We start from the raw sequence: 20,741 nt of genomic DNA on the forward strand, positions 1-20,741 counted from the left end.
GGTGGCGCCTGGGCTTTCTGAGCCTTGGGGACTGCACCATGCTCCCAGTAACCTCCTTTTTTCTCCTCTGTCCTCCTCAGGCACATCTCTCTCACGCTCCCCGCTACCTTCCGAGGCAGGAACAGCACTCGGGCTGACTATGAATACCAGCACTCCAATCTCTATGCCATCTCAGGTAGGTGGGCCCCCGCCAAGGGCCAGCGAGCACCTCTGTGTCCCGGGCACCACCCGCCACTGTGCGTCTCACTGGTCGCTCTCCCCCTGCAAGGGGCCTGCTCCCCACAGGGCCCAGGCCTCCCCGTTCCTCCGTGTCGCCGCAGCATGTAGTGACGGGCCAGATCCTCAGCATGTTTTGAAACTAATGATGAAAAACAGTGTGTGGCTTTCGCAAGCTTGAAGGGAGGTTTCTGGAGAATAGTGACCACATTGTTCACCTGCCAGGTCCAAGCCAGGTTCCCCACAGGAACCGGGGACCGTGCAGACCTGAGGCCCATTGCCGCCTGCCCTCCTGTCCACGTCTGTCCTCACCTCTCATTTCTCAAGACCAGGTTTGCAACCAGAGGGTACACGGGCAGCCTCCCCCCAACCCACCACCCCCACCTCTGTCATATGAGTCTGTGATTTCCGAACTCAGCCTTGAAATGGATAGTGTTACCTTGGCAGGAATTTCGTCAGTCCCAGTTTTCTTTTTCACCTTCACCCAGAGAGGGAAAAACTTACAAAGCCTTATTACGGAATTGAGATTCATTAGGTGGCGGGCAGTGCAGGTGACTTGCTAAGAGTTGAGGAAACCCACGAACTTGACTCCGATTATACGGGGGCCTCCAGTCGGGGGCCTTAGTGTATCAGGGGGAAATGGCACATTGGTGCCACTTACCAGAGCATGCCCCTAATGGTGAGTGACATTTTGAACACGGGAACATGGCATGCATTCATGTACCATAATGAACTGGTTATTTGAAAGGTAATCTTTTTTTCTAAAAATTGCAACTTCAGGGTACTAAATAGATGAACTAGAACAATGGTATAATTCGTGTCAGTATTAGTTTTTCTTGTTATGATCGCTCCCTAATAGGTTTGGAAGGATAAGCAAAGGCCAGTTGTTCCATTTCTGGGTGGCACTCCTGCCGGGAAAGGGGAGCGACAGGGAGGTCCCCATAGCCCTCGTCCTGGCCCCACGCCGGCAGCCGAGTCCCCAAGGGGAGCAGGCGCGTGTTGTCTGAGAGCAGCGTCTCCAGGGAGAATTTCTTCTGTGCTCTGGCTATTTCAGCAGAGTCGACAAGGAGCATAACAAGTGTGGAAAGATGACCTATTTTGTAGAAAAGCTGAATATTTCCCCAGATGCTTAGTGGCAGAGTGGTGCAAAACAGGCCTGTGAAATCCAGCGGGGTGAAATCCCGCTCCAAATGCACATATAGGCGGCTCAACCAAAGCAGATGCCTTTTCCCCCCTCCAGCTTGCAAATCTTTTTCCAGCCACAGGGTCTGGCTGCCCCCACCTCACCTGGGTTCTCTGATGGCTTTCCCAGCTGTTGACATTTCTGCAGAGAAGGGCCCACAAAGTGAAGTCTCTGGTTTGGCAGGAATGTTCCTGTCTGCCCCTGGACCACTGCTTCCTCGCCCCGCAGCTTTGATGAGGTGTTGTCTGGGTTCATTTCAGCTGTTAGTTTAGCAGTACCGAGGTAACAGTCTCAAGACACAGGGGAAGCCATTCAGGAACTTCCTGTTACATTTATGTAAGTGGCAGTCAATTGGATTTTATCTTCCAAACAGAGGTAGTTTAGGCCACAGCCCACAGCAGCAGGCAGCTCAGGCCTCCTCAGCGGCTGCAGGCCCCAAATTGCTCCGCCAGGGTCCAGGATTGCTTCATTGTGAGGCTGCCAGGCATGCCCCGCAGGGCCCTCTGGCTCCGTAAGGCCTGCAAGCTCAGCACTGGGCAACCATGGTGCAGCTGGGAAGCCTGCCCGCCCACCAGCAGCCTGCCTGCGAGCCGATCTGGCTAGAGGGAAGCAGAGACACCCTCCCCCCTGTCACCCCCCGTTCCAACAGTGTTTGGCACCGAATGGCACGTCTCAGTTTGGTATTGCAAAGTTAAGGTTTCAAAGGTTTATTCCAGAAACAGTCAAGGTAACGGGTGCCCCAGGCCCAGCCTGTGCCCGTCGCCTGCTGCCATGATGGCTGATGCTCTGCTGGTAATAGATTGAAGCACCACGCTGTTCTTCTTCCAAACCAGCCCTGCACACATTGGCTGCAGACCTCAGGCCCTGAGCCTTTGGTGCAAACTCCTGGTCTGCTCTGGTTCTTTCCTGAAAACACTTGATTACCGCTCCCTTCATGTGCAGTCCCTTCTTAAGATAAGTAGATTTCCAAACAAGGTAATTAGAAATTTGAAAAGCAGCCCACGTTTCATTTGTACATGAGGTTATTAAAGTAATATTTACTTTTGCATATTTTCCCAAGGGTGTACCTGTTACGATCTCCCCTCTGTACTTTCACTGAGACAGTTCATCTGTGTCCTGCCTGCAGCGGGAATGACACTGCTGGGGGGTCTGGTGCAGACCATGTGTAGCTCTGTCCCCGGTACACAGAGGTGCCCCTGAAACACTGTGAGAGAAGGGAGGGAGGAAGAAAAGCTTTTCTCCCATGTCTACCTTGCCCAGGAATACCCTTTATGACATCTCAAGGGCGAGCATCCCAAATGCTATTTGAGCCCTCCAGCAGCTGGGGCCACCACCTCCGAGCAGCCCAGCCCATTTCCGCAAGGTCCTCCTGTGTTCAGCCATGCTGTCTCGCTGTACATTCATATCCGCCCAGTCATTTGGGGTACCACGCATCCCATCAGCAATGCGTGCCAACTATTCTCCACCATCCAGCCCGTGGGTAGCTGTCTCCTCCCCACAGAATTGGGGTGAGGAACTTCTACAGGCTCTGTGCTAAAATCCTGAGATGCTTACTCCTTTCTCTGCCAGCTATTACCCTCATCAGAATGGCCACGAAGCACAACTTTGATCCTCACACTTCCTCTTCCAGGAATTTCCTCTGGAAAATGCTTACAGATGTGCAAAAAAAAAAAAAAAGATTTATCCGCAAGGGCGAGCACTACTGCTTTTTAAATGTAATAACTCAAAAAAAGAGGTGGGGGGTGGATATCCTAAATGTCTAAAACAAAGGCAAGTCGGTTAAATTATGAAACCTCCATACAGTGGCCTTAACTTCTCAAAGCATCAAACAAATTTTTTATTTAGATAAAAAGGTGTGCGTGAATACTGCTAAGTGACAACCAGTGTGTGCAGTGTGATCTCATTTTAAGGGATATATCCACAGGCCTGGAAACGTAGGTGTTCCAGCACCAAGATGTTCACAGTGGTTTTCACTGGGTTTTCCAGCTCTTCTTTTTGTTTCTTTGCAGTGTCTCACTTTTCTATGATAACACATGTTACTCCCATAATAAGAAAAAATACAGGCTTGAGGTTAATTCAGCACACTCTTGGGAAGCTTCCCAAGTGGCCACCGTCTTTTCTGAGGGTTCACAAGCTTTCCTCTGAGTGCTTCACAAGGACTTCCCTGTGGCTCAGATGGTAAAGAATCTGCCTGCAATTCAGGAGAACCTGGGTTCAATCCTTGGGTTGGGAAGATCCCCTGGAGAAGGGAATGGTAATGCACTCCAGTTTTCTTGCCTGGAGAATCAGTCCCATGCACAGAGGAGCCTGGTGGGCTACAGTCCATGGGATCACAGAGTCAGACACGACTGAGCAACTAACATTCTCTCTGACTCATACTGTGCTTTCGAATTCTAATGGAAATCACTTCCAGACCACAGATCAATAGCTTCTTATTGTCCCTTTTTATGGACGTGATTGTTTTCTGTTGTTCAGTCCCCTGGACCCTCCTGTCCACTGATGTTCCTCAGAGATCACTGACCATCCTCTGCATCTGCATCTTCTGGCCCTCCAGTCCCCACCTGAGCCCGAAAGCACCTGGACATGCCTGCTGTCACCTCACCTTTCTTGCTCCTCAAATCCCCCATCACCATGTTATTCACTCTCTAGGGTTTGAGGATGGTTTTCCTTGAAAGAGTAGATGAAGTAAAATGGTGGGTGCCTGGTGTGGCCCACTTTGTAACCCGCCTATATTAGGGTCGGCAAACCACTTTTTAAACTGGTCTCACTTGTGACCAGTGGCCGCTGGCAGGCGCATGCTTTCCTGATCGTGTTCTCACTGCTGTGTCTCCCTCGGTTAGATGCCCTTGAGGTCTTGTCCCCCGGGAGGACCCTCTTCAAGGCCGTGTTGATTTCTCTACATTCTGTCCCAGAGCCCCAGCTCCTGAGTTTCCTTGTCAGAACTTCGAGTGACTTAGTTTTCTTTTAAAGAACATCTTCTTGCTCCTGAAAATCTTCTATTTTGGTCCCAGGTGATGGGGTCCTCCCCTCCTCTTTTTTTTTCTTATTTTTTTTTTAGATGTTTAGATGTCTGAGCACTTATTCATTTCTCTTCCACTTATTCGAGAAAGATTTAAGGTAACTCTGAAAACACATGTAGCAAAGTGAAAATGGAAGGGGAAGAGCAGAAGTGAATGAAAATATGGGATAGCAGAGTAGGGTGCAGCCGTGGGTGAAGTTTTGCGTGAAGGGGAGATTCCAGGTTTGGTCTGGAGTGAGCAGTCTTTTTATAGACAACATAGAAACAAGCCAGTTGTTCGGGAAGAACATTAACTATTCCCTTTATGAATTCTTCCTCACAGAGAGGGCCCTGTAAGGTGCTGGAAACAACAGAAGAGCTGCTTTTCAGTGAGCTTGATAAGTATAGATTGTGACCTACTCATGTTTGAAACCCTAAATGTTTGGAAGTTGAATGCAGTAATTTCTTTTTTTTTTTTTTTTAACTATGCCAAGTCTTCATTGCTGCACACCCACTTTCTCTAGTTGAGCAGGGGCTACTCTAGTTGCCGTTCTCAGGCTTCTCATTACAGTGGCTCCTCTTGTTGCAGAGGACGGGCTCTAGGGCACACAGACCTCAGTCATCCTGGTGCAAGCGCCCAGTGGCTCCGAGGCACGTGGGGTCTTCCCTGACCAGGGATCGAACCAGTGTCCCCTGCATGGGCGGGGGAGTTCTTAACCACAGGACCACCAGGGAAGCCCGCCTGAGATGTTTCTTAAGAAACGTCCTTGTGCTGGGCATCAGACCAGGGGCTGGAGACCTGGGGGATGTCAGGAAAGAGGAGCTCCCTGACGTCCTGTCCATCTTGAGGGCCTCCTGTGCCAGGGGTCCCTATAACCAGCGGCTCAGTTCAGAGACCCCAGGATTGTTTTTTCCAACCTAGGAATGTCCCATCAGTTTCATGGCAGGTTTTACTTCATGAACAGGGAAACGACACTGTAACGTTCTTTTGTTTTTGTGGTGGTTATAATTCCCAAAGAACTTATTTTTTTCTCAACATAGTCATATAAAATAGTAAAATAAAGCAGATGCATATTAAAACCAGCACGTAATAAAGCCAAAGCTCTCAAACTCAGACAGCCCACAGTTTCAGGGTGAGCCACACGCAGAAATGCGTGGAGGCCATGCGGCGCGGGGAAGCACCTTTTAGTGCCTGACATCTTCATCTGTCCATCAGCACCAGGCCGACCACGTCATGTATTTTGCACGTCGTCACTTTTGAGAGTGAAAGGGGCATGGAGCTGCCCCAGGACAGAGCCAGAGAACCCCAGCCGACCGTGGCCAACTGGGGGTGTGTTCACCCTGCCTTGAGCTCTTCTGGGTTTTTAAGGGTTTTTTTTTTCCTTTTTGGTTTTCTTTTTGATTGCTGGAAAAGCCAGCTTATTGCCCTCCACAGCTGTTCCCTCTTAAAAACCAGTCCGTTTTCAAGATGTTTGACATCAGGAAGCATTGAGCATGGACAAGCCCGAGTCCATCAGCAGGCAGTGTAGCCATGACCCTCATTCAGAGAGAAGGGGGATTTTACCTGAAACACAGAACCCGATACCAGCTGTGTGACTCTGACATCAGACCAGGAAAGCGCAAAGCAATTAAAAATAATTAATGATTTCTGAATATCAGCCTTCTCCATGCAGTTTTAATCTAGTCCTCATTTAAATTGGAAGACGGACATTTAATTATCAGTATTATGAAATTCATGATTTATATATTTCATCCAACTGGATAAAATTTCTGCCACCGGCTCTTCATCTTATTATGAAAAGAAAAAGAATCTGTGTGTTTTTACAATGTGATCCTTTAAAAACTCACCTATAGCATACCAAACAATTACGAATGTATTTTCCTTTCATTTTTAGTGATTGCATTATTTCTGTCTTTTAATTAGGAGAAGAAAATCTCACCAGGAAAGTCAGAAATAAACTTGATACTTTAATGACCATAAAGCAATGCCAGGTGGGAAAACGACCCAAAGGCTAAAACAATCGGGCTCATGAGAAATGAGAAATGCCCTTCTTTTCTGTGTAAGGGGTTCTGACCGACAGCCGTCCACATGCCATGTTTATGCTGCAGAGTTTGCGTGTGTTTGTGTGTGTGTGTGGCTCCACTTTCCCCACGTGTGTGGGTGAGTGCCAGCCTGCAGGTGGGTTCACAACCTCAAAGCTGAGGAAGGGCCGCCAGCTTCCAGCCGGAGCCCCAGAGTAAACGCTGGTTGCCCTTCTGCGTTCACAGGCACCTCTGCGGCCTGTGAATTAATGGACATGTTCTTGCGGCTTCTGTGGCCTTGAACTTCAGACCTCCCCTTGCCCGCCCTCCCCCCCCACAACCCGCCTCTTTTCCTGTATCCTCCACTGAGGATTTCAGACTCACCTAGGACTGCTCGGAGTGGTGGGGGGTGAGCTGGAGGGAGGGGAGGCAGGGAACCAAGGGAGGAACATGGGTTTGACGCGGCCGTAGATAATAGCATATGGGGAAGATTCCTCAGTGGAGTGAAAAAAAAAATTTATTTATAATGTGCTCAAATCGAGGAGGAAATAAGTCATTTTAAAGGCATATAAATTTTTATCATCCCCTCTAACAGCCATGGCGTCCCTTGTCTATCCATCTCTTCCTGCCCCGACAACAAAACCGAGCACAAAGGGAACTTGGAGAAGAGAAGGCAGAACCGAACGGGCGCGGGCGGGGACTTGCTCGCGCCGTGTATCTGTACATCCTGATGCAAAGGTGCCGGTGACAGGTGGCCAGGTTTGCTCTGTACACAAGCATGTGTGTGCTGTCAGGCACTCACACGCTGCCTTGTTGCGATTGATGAATTGCCTGCTTTCTTGATTAAACCTTCCGTCACTTAAGAAACAAAAAGCCTGTGTTTAGATGGCAGAGTGGGACACGTCAAAAAAATCTGTCTCCTTTACCTTTGTGCAGATGTTGGGCACAGACTGTAACATGTATTATTAAAATGAATGTGGCATTTACTGTGCATTATTCCTTTCCTGGGAGAAAGGACTGTAAATTATATGCTAATAATAAGCTTTAACCCTTTCGAAATGCAAAAGATTTAAGAGTGCAAATATTCATGTAGGCCCGGCTAATTGGACGTGCTCTCATACACCCAACCGTGGTTGCTGTGTCACCGGAGTTAATGAACTGCGTGTGCGGGCGGACACCCAGGGCGCTTGGGGAGCTCTGGCCTCCTGGAGGGGCTGTGCTCTGTAGGCGCCTCTGCTAGGATTTTGCAGAGAGAGACCCCGAAACCCCTCGGCTGGGCTCTGGGTCACCCTGCTGACGGATGAGGTCCAGAGCCTCGTCCATTTCCCCCGGCGCATCTTCTGGACCCGAGCGTCAGGCGTGGTCCTCTGTGCTCTGCGTCCCCGCCTACAGGGCCGGCTGGGCTCGGGCCTGGCAGTACCAGCTGTTGGTGCTCGCACCTCCTTGACCTGGCTTATCAGTCCCCAGTCCAGTTGCCCAGGTGGCAGACTGACGTCCCCGAAGCACACCTCGTCAGATCATGTTCACGCCAGTCCCAGCCCACTGCCGACTGCGTTCACGCGTACCTCTCCTGCCCAGAGTAGGGGCTGTCGATGGCCAATCTCTACCTGTCCGGAGTCTCTTCCTCCGGGCCCCCGCAGCCCAGGTAGCTCCCAGTGTCCTCACCATTGTGTCTTTCTGTGCACCTGTCCCTGCCGGTCCCGTGGCCCGACGGCCCCTCGGTCTCCTCTGCTGACCCATCCTTGAAGGCCTGCTTCCACACTGCCTCTGCCACGAGCTTTGTCTGATTCCCTCCCAGTTGGGGTGCTGGTTTCCTCCCCCTCGGCTTTGTGTTGGAGCGATTTCACCTGTGAGCACGCTCAGACGGCAGAGGCTGTGTTTAGAAGAGAGGATGAAGCCTGTCTTCACTCCTTTTTGAGTCATTCAGGATGTTATTAAAGGAGGAGAGAAAAGAACGACTGTTCACTTCTCTCTTCATTCAGCAGACAGCGCTGCCGTGTGCCAGGCCCCGTGTCCCCTCTTCCAGGGCAGCGGGAAGATTCAGCATGTGACTGACGGGGCATTTGGGGTCAGAAGCGCATGCGGCCATCGCACAGAGCCACCATGAATGGCCGCACAGGTTGTGCACTGAACAACCCACACAGTTGGTTCCCAGGTAGAGCTGTGCAAGGGCCCTGAGTTATGTGACCCTGGGCAAGTCACTTGATGCTAGTTATTCACCCCTCCCTGGTGGTTCAGATGGTAAGGAATCTGCCCACAATGCAGGAAACCTGGGTTCGATCTCTGGGTCAGGAAGCGCCCCTGGAGAAGGAAATGGCAACCCACTCCAGTATTCTTGCCTGGAGAATCCCCAAGGACAGAGAAGCCTGGCAGTTACAGTCCACGGGGTCACAGAGAGCTGGACACGACTGAGTGACTAACACTTTCACTTTTGAGATAATGCAGTAACTGCCTGTTGCCTTCCCAGTTGTTGTTACGAGGGTCCAGGGTGTGTAAGAGTATTTCATAAATCGGGAAGCAATGCAGGAATGTCACTCCTCTCGTTGCTCATCTCCCCTGCTGGAGCTCAGAGGTTTGTTGAGAATTATCACCCAGAGGACACTGGCTCATCTTCTCAGTCCTGCGCTCCGTTGTGTGATTTTATACAGAAGATTTCTTCTCAGCAGTCGGCGTGCTCTGCGTGCTCAGGGAAGCCATCTTCCTGGGGCCAGAGAAGCTTGCAGGAAAGGCTCTGGCGGGGCTCAGCTGGGCACCACCCAGAAAGGAGACGTCCTGTCACATGTCGTCACTTGGACGTGGGCTGCTTCACGTGGCCAGCGGCCCACAAGCCCTTTCTCGGGAAAGTGACAGGATGCTGTTGTGGGGGCAGGAAGGGAAGACGCGTTTGGCAGAATGAGCCAGCAACCTCCATAAACTCTTCCAACGCGCCTCTGGTTTTTCGGAGGAAAAGTGCTTGCGGCGGGGGTTTGGGGTGGGGGGTGGGTGTGCCGCTTTCGTCTCCCAAGTTTTCATTTCTGCTTTTCCTGTGCTCCCCCGGCAGGAGAAAGTTAAGACTTTTTCCAGTTTCGTCATGGTGAAAAATAAAAATATAATGAGGTGACAGATACTTGAGTGTTCTTAAAAGATGGCCACCCCCTGCCGTGCCTTCGTTCTCCATATTTTTCTTTCAAGCGTGGCAGAGAGTAGGCGGCGTTGGTTTAATGGGCCACGTCCCCCTTCCTCTTAAATCCTTGAGTGAGGCAGCTGAGAGGCGGTGGGAAGAGCCCAGACAGGAGCCAGAAGGCTGGGTGCAGTGAAGTTTCTGCCACTTACCAGCCCCGTGACGTCAGGCATGGCATCAAACCTTTCTGGACCTGATGCCCCGGTCTCTCGACATCAGTAATTGCAATAAAAATGTTAATTATTCAAGTGTAGCAATAGTTCAGCTCATGTTTTTTGGAAGCATCCTCTGTGTCGGCCATTATCTGGCACCTAAGGGAGCAGCGATAACACCTCCAGGGGCTAGGGCCGTGTGGGAAGGAGCTTGTGTGGTTTTCACATTGGGATACCCGAAACATTACCAGCAAATGCGAACTTACTGCCTCCACGCTTCAGAGAAATTCCATCCAAACACTGTCTTGACCATAAAGGTCCCACGCATGGACAGAGAAAAACCATCTCTCTGACACCTTTCTCTCCGCATGTGTATCTTCTTTGTCTAGTTTTTAAGCAGAAATATGTCTCCATTTCCCCATCATAATTCACTTCCTGCAGGCAACGTGACTGGGGTCCTTTCTGAAGGCCTACCCAGAAAGGGCTACCCAGCTGGCACTAGTGGTAAAGAATCCTCCCACCCAAGCAGGAAAATATAAGTGACCCAGGTTCCATCCATGGGTCAGGAAGATCCCCTGGAGAAGGAAATAGCAACCCACTCCAGTATTCTCACCTGGAGAATTCCTTGGACAGAGGAGCCTGCCGTCTGTAGGGTCGCAAAGAGTCGGACACGACTGAAGCGACTTAGCGTGCAGCCGGAGAAATGCTGAAAACAAATGGAAGACACTCAGTCTCAGCTCTTCATCTGCTCTTAGCACGTCTTCAGAGGTTTTCTCTGGAGTGGGTGAAGTCATCAGGGTTACCAAACACTCCTGTCTAGGAGCAGCTTATATCAAACTAGCCTTTTGTTTCTCTTTATACCTCTGTCTGTCTCTGTCTTGCAGTAACAGACTATCAACTGAGAGGGAAAAAAATGATATAATTAAGGTAACTTCTTTAAGCACATTTCAGGAGCTGAAGTTGTTTTTGCTTTTATTAAAATGGATCACTTTAATTTATTTTAATAAATCTAACCTTCCTCTAGACTTACCATGTACAAAACTCTGTAGTAAGGCCTTCCCATGCATTTTGTTATTTAATCCCAGCAAATCCTTACCAAGAACCTTACAGAAAACCTTCGGGGTTTGCACTGTTACTGCTATGATCTCTGTTTTACAGATAGAGCGGCCAGTATTGCTGAGTCCCCATGTTCAAGCCGTGCTCAAGGCCTTAGAGAATAAATACCTGTAATAATAATGAAAGTGAAAGTGCAAGTTGCTCAGTGGTGTCCGGCTGAGTACAGTCCATGGAATTCTCCAGGCCAGAATACTGGCGTGGGTAGCCTTTCCCTTCTCCAGGGGATCTTCCCAACCCAGGGATTGAACCAAGGTCTCCTGCATTGCAGGCAGATTCTGTACATTAATATGACAATAATAATAAATATTGTGCAGGTGGAGAAACTGAGGTTTGAGAGTGGTTTACCCATAGTTAGCAGTGCTAGTCAGCGGAAGGGCTGACATTCAAGCCTGTCCAGCCCCTAAGCTCCCTGCCACTACCCTGGGGACCACTCCTGCTAGCTGGGGACCCTGCCCCTCCCTGAGTCAAGTGAAGTTGGAAGGACACACACACCCAGAGTGGCTCACAGGAGGACTCGGTCTCAGTGTTGCTTAATCTCAGGTGGCCCCTGGACCATCGTCTCTGGGACCTCGTCATAGTGAGGCCTTCCATGCTTGACTGATGATGCCCTCCCCCACCCCCGCATCCTCAGGGCACCTCCAGGGGTAAGTGTGGCTCCTGCTGGGCAGAACAGTGCAGAGCTGAGCACACAGCCCCTCTTGTAAAGCTGAGTGGCCTTAGGCAAGAGCCTTCACCTTTCTGGGCCTTAGTTTCCTCGTCTGTCAAATGGGAACAGCAGTGGTTTGCAGTGAGGGTTAGAACCGAGCCTGGCACATAGGAGGTGCTGTGGGGTGTCCTTATGATTGTAATTATCCCACAGCTTTTCCTCTGCCCCTTCTCAGATCCTTTCCAGACCAGCAAGAGCAATATTCCAGATGCTTCAAGGAACCTCCCCGCCATCAGCAGGCAAGGCTACTGCTGGTCCTGCTGTTGGAAACCTCTGTCTGGGGTTGGGGGAGCTCTGGACACCTGGGTGTCCCCTTGCCATGGTCTTCCATCAGCCCCGTGGTGACAGTGGCTGGCCCAGACACACCTTCTCCCGTCTTGGGACTGAACTGTAGGCGTCTTCCCCCACCCCAGCTCTCTGAGCCCTGCCGTGGGCAGGGCTCCTGTGCGAACTGACACTCACCGTAGTGCCACCTGCTCTGAAGCTTCACCCTCCAGGTTGGGCTTCCTAAGGTGCCAGCCTCTCCCGAGGTGACTGAGCCATCCCAGACCCTGTGTGACCCTGTGTGCTCCTGGTCCCAGCTCCCCTCCTGCCGGCTCCACTGCCCGAGTTCTGCCGCCTGTGTGGCCCCGCTTCCAGGCTGCAGCCTGGCTGACCTACCTCAGTGGTCCTCAGGGATCAGCTGCCAGCTGGGCGTCTGTAGACTCCTGATGACTGAGTGAGTAATGACGGGGGTGTTGGTAGAACTCGGGGAGTGGCTGGACGGCTGCACAGGAACCCGTGATGAGACGGGAAGTTTTCTCTGTCCCCCACACAGGACATGAGGATGGGTGCTTTTAACTGCTAGCCTCAGGACCAAAGAGTTCTGATCTGTTCTGTAGCAACGAAGCCACCTTTCCCGTGGACAGAATACCTGCATCCATCCGTTGTCGTGCATTTGGCGTCTGTGTCCTGAATACCCAGTACTTTTTTTTCCCATCTGTTTATAAATGGCCAGTGACGGTCTTAACCTGTTTATGTTTAAAGAACAGACTTCATTGCTCCAGCCTAGAGTTGGGATGGGGTGTATTTATCACATGTCCCAGAGAACGCGGGGCCCTCAGTCCTCAGATTTGTCTTTCGATTGTCTCCTAGACAATGAGTGATGCAGAGCTCTCAGCCAAGGTTGAGATCCTTTGTTAGCGAGCGGTTTCTCGCGCCTGGCTTGTTTTATAGCGTGAACGATCTGATGATCCACCGGCGAGGTGACATCCATAATTTTGAATGAGAGAGCAAAGCTTGCCTCGTCGGCCCTAAGCATCGCTCCTGGTGACACGCTTAGAAGTACTTAATCGCTTGCTACCTGGAGGCAATAAACGCACCCATCTTTCTGTTCCATTGCCTCCTGTGTTTACCTTATATATGCCCTGGGCTAACAGAATGCCAGTGTCACTCCTGTCAGAGGGTCCCTTGGCTTGTGAATTACACAGCCGCCTCTCACTGTTCTTCCGGCCAAAGGTGGTTGGGCCTCTCGTAGGCCCAGCGTGGGCACCTTCTTTGGCGATAAGCCTCTTGGCTGTTGATGCTGCTTGTAAACTTTGCTGTCTGATTGGTTTTCCCGGTTCTGAGAAGGGTGACCTGTTCTTGGTTGTAACGTCTCGTTCAGTGCTCAGTTCTCCACTGGAGTCCACGGTCTGTCCTGGGAGGTTAGGACCACAAGTCTCACACCCAGGCAGCCCAGCCTGCAGGAGGTGCTCTGAGATCCTCATTGTTGGATTGATTCTTGAGACCCACCCTTTGTATCCGCCCTCTCCCACTTCATGACTTTGGACAGTTTATGTAACCTTTCAGTCATTTCCTCGTCTAAAACTTGAGGATTAGGGATAATGTATGTGAAGTGCTTTGTACTGAGCAGGCCCCCCAGAAGTGGTAGCTCGAGTGACTGTCATAGACCCTGGCATTTCCAGGGAGCACGGGTCATATTTCCCCCTGAAGTAGGACCCCCACCCCCACCCCACCTAAAATGCAGTCAGGAGGGGGGCTTAGGTCCACTAAGGCAGGGCCGGAGGGGGACTCACAGGTTGGAGCCTGCCCAGGTCAGCCTGAGCCTCCACCCTAGTTTAGCAGTCTGTAATTGCTTGAGATACAAGTTTGTTAGTGGGTGAAACAGTTTTAAAGAAAACTTCTCAGCATTTAAATCAGCCTCCGGTTTCCTCCTTCCCTTCTCCTTGAATCATCTCTGGACTGAGAAAGGAGCATTACCTGTTCTCTCGAAACAGTTTGACTCCTTTCTTCTTTGTCTTTTGGCTTTCTTTCCTGCCCCTCCCATCCCAGGACCCTTGCCCCAGAGCCCTTACAGACCTGTGAGCCGAGGCTTGGTCTCAGGATTTGTCGAGAGTCCCACCACCCACCGGGCACATCCTGAAGGCTCCCTCATGTTCCAGGGCAGCCACCGGGCCAGTGGGACTCCAAGGCCTGTGCCAAAGGCTGGCTTGGCAGCCATGGGACACACTGTGCACTGAAGACCATCTTTCTTGGGGTTTGGGAGAGTAGTTTAAGCAACTTTCTGAGACATTCCCATCTTAGGAAAGGATGCCAGACTATCTGTCAATGCTGAGGGATTGCTTCTTTCTTCAGACTACTTTTTTAAAAAAGATATTGTACCTTTTATTTGGATTTAATGAGGACAGACATTTTAATCAGAGGTTAGTCATTTATTTTTGCAAACTATTGTTTTGATTCATCATTTTTGCAGATAATTAAATGGTTCAGTTGGCACAGTGTGTGTACTTTATTAAACAGGTAATTTTGGGGGGGGGGGAAGAGAGAGATGCTGTTTTTTGGATCACTGCACAAGAATTGCTTTTATCTTCATCTCTGAGCATAGTTTCTGGTTGTGTTGCCAGGAGGTTCTCTCAGCTTCAAGCGTTTGGTGTCCTCTCTGGTTTGGGGGGTGCTTGCCCTGGGATGATTGGGGTATAAACTGCTATGCCCTTTGAACTGGGAGATGAAGAAATCCTGTGCTGTTACCTTTCAGAAAGTCTCCAAGGTTTTAATTGGATTGGGGGAGAAGAGCCTACAAGTTATGAACTTTGCAGAGCAGCAGTTCTTATGCTAAAAACAGATTAATTGTAGCCCTCGCAGGGGGTGGAGTTTAAAAGTCAATTACTACTTGTCCTATTATAATTTATACACCTAAGATTTGAAAAAGTCTGTCACTTGGTGCAAAAATGAAAAGGTTACGTGTACTAGTGTGAGTATTCCCGTGACTTTTCATTTGTAAATGCTTTAGCTACACGCATCTGTATGTAGGCAGCTTGTAGGTGCAGAGCTCCAATATTATTGCAGCTTAGAGCAGGGTTCCTCAGGAAGAGTAACCTTTAAGATTTCATTCTTTGAATCCATAATGGCTTGGAACTTGGTCCTTTGTCTGGCAATTCACTCCATTTGTAGGCACCCTGGCAGCCCCAGCTAGGGCCTTGGGGACACTCCACTCCCGGGTCACAAACCAGTAAGAGATGGCCCTTTAGGGGTCAATTTTTTAAAAACAACAAATTGCTTGCGAGGTTTGCTCTCTTTGATTTTTCCATGTTTGCATCCTGAATCAGTTCACTCACTCATTAAAAGGATTTATTTTAGGCAGACCAATTAAAACTTTGGAAGCTAATTTTTTGCTGAGCAGCGCAGACCTCAGGAAGCACGATTTATCACAGGGCTTCCGCCCTTTTCCACCAGGAGCTGTCTGATGGCACTGCCATCCCCAGTGCTCAGAGCACAGACCATCGGCCCTTCACGGGTGGGTGGCTCCTGGCCTCCATTGTTTCCTGGGGAAACCGCAAGTCTGAGAAGCCCAACCCAGCCCGGGAGTGGCTCGCAGGATTTGTTTGCTTGCACAAACCCCACAGTTTAATTTTTTTTAATAGGAAGCTGCTGTGTAGTTTGGATATTTAAACAGTTATTAACCGAATGACAATTAACAGATTGCATAGACAGATTTTCTTTTGAAAACCTCTGAAATTGAGTACAGTTTGCAAAACTATCACGGCCTAGTAATGACAATGAATTTTGATTTCCCGGAACTGATATTAGACTCCTTATTAAACTATGTGCATCTGCTTTTAATTTACTCCAAATAATTGGAAAATGCAATGAAGCTTTCCAATTAAAGCACGGCTTTATGCTGTTTAATAATACCCCCATAATATTATAGCTTATGAAGTGACAGGTGAGTTGGTGTATGAATAAAACATAAAGGCAGCAATAAGGGACAGAAAACCGGAGACAGTTGTGGGGATTTTAAATGCTGGATGTAATTTGCATATATTAATCTCTTCTTTTCAGCCTTATCAGGCGTTCTTCAGTATTTGAAGTTAAAATAGCGTTGACAGGCGGGAGTACGCTTAGTTTTTTCAAGGATTTATTACTTGTATAATTTCTGATCTTTAATAAGCAGATATGACTGATCCTCATAGTTCTATAGAAATCGGTTAATTGTTCCAGATGGCGTGTACTGATTATGCAAAATTACTTTTCACACCATTTTTTTTGTGATGGAGTTTGGAGTAAAATTAAATTTTTTATAGCCTTCTTATCATGCTGTTTTACAGTGGTTTTTCCACAGAAGTTGAATTTAATCTACTATATTACATTGACCAGCACAGTTATTCTAATGTAGCATTTTGTGATTTGACAAAGAATAATAGAACATATTGCTCATTGTTCATTACTGTGTCCCTAATAAAAAGGAGCTCCTGTGTATAGAACATAGCTGTTATTTATGAAGAATGCCTAATTCATACAGTTAAAAATGCAAAATTGTACTATGCAGTAGTTCCTTGTAGGGAGAGAGTATCTGAGAAAAGCAAATGGAACTAGGCTTGTTGCTACAGATTTTACGTGCTAGAAGAGGGGTCTTTTTTTAATGACCAGAGAGTTTAAATTGTGCTACTTTCTTCCTCTGTGAGGTGGGGAAAGAAAAGGCTAGATAATCTCGTTCTATTGATATTAAGAGAGGTGTTACCGGTTGACTTGTCTTGATTTACATAATCCCAGAAGCCTTTCATAATTGAATAGCGTTTATAAAAGGTGGTTATACTTTGGAATAAAGTATCAAAAAAAAAAAAGCCTAGAAAGCCTCAAAGACAATTCGTCTCTAATGTTTTCCAAAGCGTCAGTTTTTGCAAAGCATCTTGTGTTGGTGTCAGATCCAAGTCCAGGCTGTGCATTTTACCAGGTGACATTAATCTAGGCTTATCCTTGTCCAGGTTCTCGGATAACATTCTCTCTACAGTTCAGCTGGTAGCGGGAGACGACCCAGCAGGTGCACCCCCAAATGGGATTGTAGGGCTGTTATCGTGATGCAGGGAGAGATCCAGTTTCTTTCCTTTGGGAGAACTCCTCCCAAAAGCAGAGGGAAGGAGGATAGGTTTTTCTGTTGCGTGAGAAGAATCCTGTTTGGGTGTGTAGCATTTTAAATACAGTGCAGAAAGAAGTAACCCATTTCTGTGTGCATAATCTGAACTTGTTTTCAAGGGACCACTGTGTGTATGAAGCCTTATCAGGATTTTTATAGACTCGGGATGAACGTTTCTGTTTCAGGTGGAGTTGCATAATCTGAACTTGTTTTCAAGGGACCACTGTGTGTATGAAGCCTTCTCAGGATTTTTATAGACTCGGGCTGAACGTGTCTGTTTCAGGTGGAGTTGAATCCCTCGTGCAGAGAGACTCACAGATCTTTCTGTGGCCCAACTGCTCCATCCAGGTAGTTCGTTTAGTTCTGTGCATCATCGCCCCCTGCCCATAGCAGTCTTCCCGCAGGCCTCGAGAATGCTTCCTTGTTTGAACAGACTTGAGGCGGATTTGGATCTGTTTTAAAAGGTTCAATTCCTTTAGCCCTGGGGGAATCAAACTTCTTTTAAAAATATATATTTTTTTCTGCTAGCAACACTAATTGTTGTTTTTCTGCTAGCAACATTGCTTGTTGATCACAGTGCCCCGTCCCCCTCTCCCCGCCCCCCAATCCCCGAGTAGAAGCAAGACTTCACTGATGCCTCTCTGGCAGGTTCGAGGGGACCAGACAAACAGGTTGCAGACTTCAGAGGTCGTCTATCCAGCTGTGTCTGCTGAGGGTGGGACTTGGGATGCAGGGCAGGGGTGCTCTCGGGGTGTGAGCTCTCCAGAGGGCCCAGAAAAACAGATTCAGTTAGATGCCCACATGTTACCATTGCCAGTATTGTGTAGATTGTACTGTTTTCTAGTCTTCAAAATATTTTCAGTTAAGTTCTACTTTGTATCTAGTCTGGTCTTGAAAGAAGTTAAATAGGAAGGTAAATATATTTGGCTGCCTGCAGTACTGGAATGACTAATTAGACCAAATATAAGGAAATGCAATTCAGAGCCCAGAGCACTTTCAATAAGCCGTACTAACTGAATTCTGTATTCTCTTTACCTCCAGAGTACTTAAAAAACCTGAAACCTTTCACCTGCCCTCTTTTGTAAACTCAAGATACATTTTTATGAAAATGAAAATTATATGAAAAAGAGCATGCATAAATCAGACATGATTAAAAATATTTGTTCTAATGCAGTGATAATGTGGTAGTAATGCTTTCATCAGTATAGCTTAAGGCTACATTAAGTGGACAGACTTTATATGGATTCTCTAATTTTAATCTTCAAAATGCTATCTAATGTCTCATTAAGACTTGCATATAATGTATCTTAAGTACAGTCATTAAATATAGTTTAGGGAGATTTATGTTCAGATATTGCTTAAAGATGTTTTAATAGGCCCATTTACTCTGATGATATTAATGAGCTCTTAATACAGACTAAGCTTCTAAAACTAGTTGTAAAGCCTCCAGCCTGAACACAACAACTTGGGATTAAAGCCAGGTTTGCCCGAGAACCCGCATGTTCGACCCACTGACACGCAGGGTCAGGGCCACCCCTCTGCGGAGCCTTGAGCTTTGGAAAAAGAGTCTCCCTTGCCTTGGTCTGGCTGCTGACCCAGATGACTCCTTCCTTCTGCCAGCCCTGAGTACAGGCCCAAACCGTGTGCAGGACACATGCTAATCTGGCCAAATCGCCCGTCTCCAAGGTCATCTGAGCGGCGGCGGCGCCCTTGGTGGTATCGCTGGGGCACGGGAGGGTTAAAGGGGCTTTGCTGTGCTTCCCCCGTAAGCATCTGCCAGGTAAGGTGTGCACAGTCTGGCGACATCATGGGAACAGCTTCGACCTGCCATAAGCAAACTGTAAATGGTCGCATGGGTGTGCTTTTATCACAGACATTCGTAGTGACTGAAATACATGTATTAAAGTGTCCTGCAGATTCAGAATTGGAAAGAAAAGCCCAGACCTCCAGGAGTCTCTACGCGTCCACTCCTGTGGACAGTCGCCCCACCCCACCTCCCGCCACCAGGCCCCACTTTTAAACATGTTACACACACAAAAAATCTCCATGTTGGTGTTTCCTTTTCTTTCAGAAAAAATACTGAAAAGCATTTTTTGTTTGTTCCAATTATTTTAGGGGAGAGGAAAAAAAAAAACCTTTGAATTCAGAGACTTTTCTAATTACTAAATTGGTTTGTTATAAAAAGATAATAGCAAATTTCTTCTTTTCATAATTGGACATCTCTTCCCTGTAGGCTAATGCGTGCACAGCCCATGCATGCACAATAAGTTGTGCTTTTGAAAAGCCATAACTAGCTAATAACAGCTACAGTGTCATCAGAGAGTAATGGTGTGCTGATTAGCATAATTAATGACAAATGGTGGGTGCGGAATTGGTGGATTGGTTTAGCGGATGATGAATGCGGGCAAGGCCTGGGCTGGGGCCTGCCAACTAGGCCTCGCTGGCTGTCAGCCCTTCTGTTCTTGCCGAGGCAGCCCTCATTAGTCACGATGGGAGGTGCCAGTTCGTATTCTGTTTGGAGCACAGAAAACTTAATAATCCAAGCGAGTGTGGCTTCCCCTCTCTCCAGTGTATTTACTCACAAAACTCTCTCCTCGTCGTTCCCACTGTGGGCTGACCCATGAGGACACAGCTCCTTCGAGAGGCTGCTGTGATCCTAGAAGGGGAACAAAAGGTAATGCGGTAGAAAGACACACGTGTGGCCTGGTCCTCCCTTGACCACAGATGAATTACTCCTGATCGGAGGACTTCTGCTTGTGACTCTGTTTATCTGGGTATTTATAAGGGGAAAAGAAATGAACTCAGTAAGCTATACATTCCGTCCTGAAATAAGACTAGCACATTTATCTTTGACTTGATTAATCAGACCTAATTTGCATTCTCAAATGAGACTGATAAAAATGGATTTACCTTTTAACCTTTAGAGGGGAGAAAAAGTATTTCTCTGCAAGATTTCCAGGGCTATCTTTCCTTAACTGATAAGAAGCAACTCCTTTATCAATAAAGATGAAAATCCTTAATTTGCGTTAGTGAATGAGACTAATTATTATATAGTTAATTAGCATCTGGAAATGAGGATTATCTTAATTACAAAGCACAATTTCCCTAATAGCTACAAAACTGTAAGTTTGATCCGTGTGGAAATTGGTAACTATTATTATGTAATTAGTGATAACATTAATAGTACAGAGTATTTAGACATCATTTGCATATGCAAATGTAATTTACCTGAGCCAAACAAGTGGACCATTAATGATTAAAGCATGATAGAGCTGAGTGAAAGTTCTAGATAGCTGTATCCATTATGCAGAGTATCTAAATAAATGTCATAGATAAGGACCTTTTATATTTAGATGCTCAGAATGGTTTTTGTTTTAAGAAGAATTAGGATCAGAAAAATTAAACACAAGGCTTCACTGCTTATGGAAATAGCTGGCCACATAGCCATCTCCTTGACTCTGCTTTCCCCATGCTTCCCAATGTCCCTTGAACCTTAGATGTACTTGCCCTATATATTTTAACATTTCTGAATATTGGCTTTGTCTTACAATTGATGCGTACTCCTAAAGCACTTTTACACACACATGAGTGTAGTGAATTATGAAGTTGATGGTGCAGCTTACAGTTCTTAAGGGAGTATTCAGAGCTCTCTGAATTGTATCTGTGTGGCCCCGGAGTCGTCTCCCTGTTCAGAGCTGCTGCTTTACCTGCATCTCCTCTGGTGCCCAGCCACTCCCTCTCTCAGGCTGTAGCAGTGTTTGCCAGAAGATGGGGTGTGTGCCCGTGAGGGAGTGAG

The 20,741-nt window shown here is 47.8% G+C and overlaps 1 protein-coding gene across 4 annotated transcripts in view; it reads left to right on the forward strand.

Moving 5' to 3' along the window:
- MVB12B (multivesicular body subunit 12B) overlaps positions 1–20,741 on the forward strand; it is a 195,798-nt gene that overhangs the window by 114,792 nt on the left and 60,265 nt on the right. For all 4 annotated transcript variants that reach the window (XM_043469576.1, XM_043469577.1, XM_043469578.1 and 1 more), the window contains exon 7: positions 81–175. In XM_043469576.1, the coding sequence (XP_043325511.1) occupies positions 81–175 (95 nt within the window). The remainder of the gene's footprint in view (positions 1–80; positions 176–20,741) is intronic.

The sequence above is a fragment of the Cervus canadensis genome, chromosome 5 (assembly GCF_019320065.1).
Source record: "Cervus canadensis isolate Bull #8, Minnesota chromosome 5, ASM1932006v1, whole genome shotgun sequence".
NCBI classification, from domain to species: Eukaryota; Metazoa; Chordata; class Mammalia; order Artiodactyla; family Cervidae; genus Cervus; species Cervus canadensis.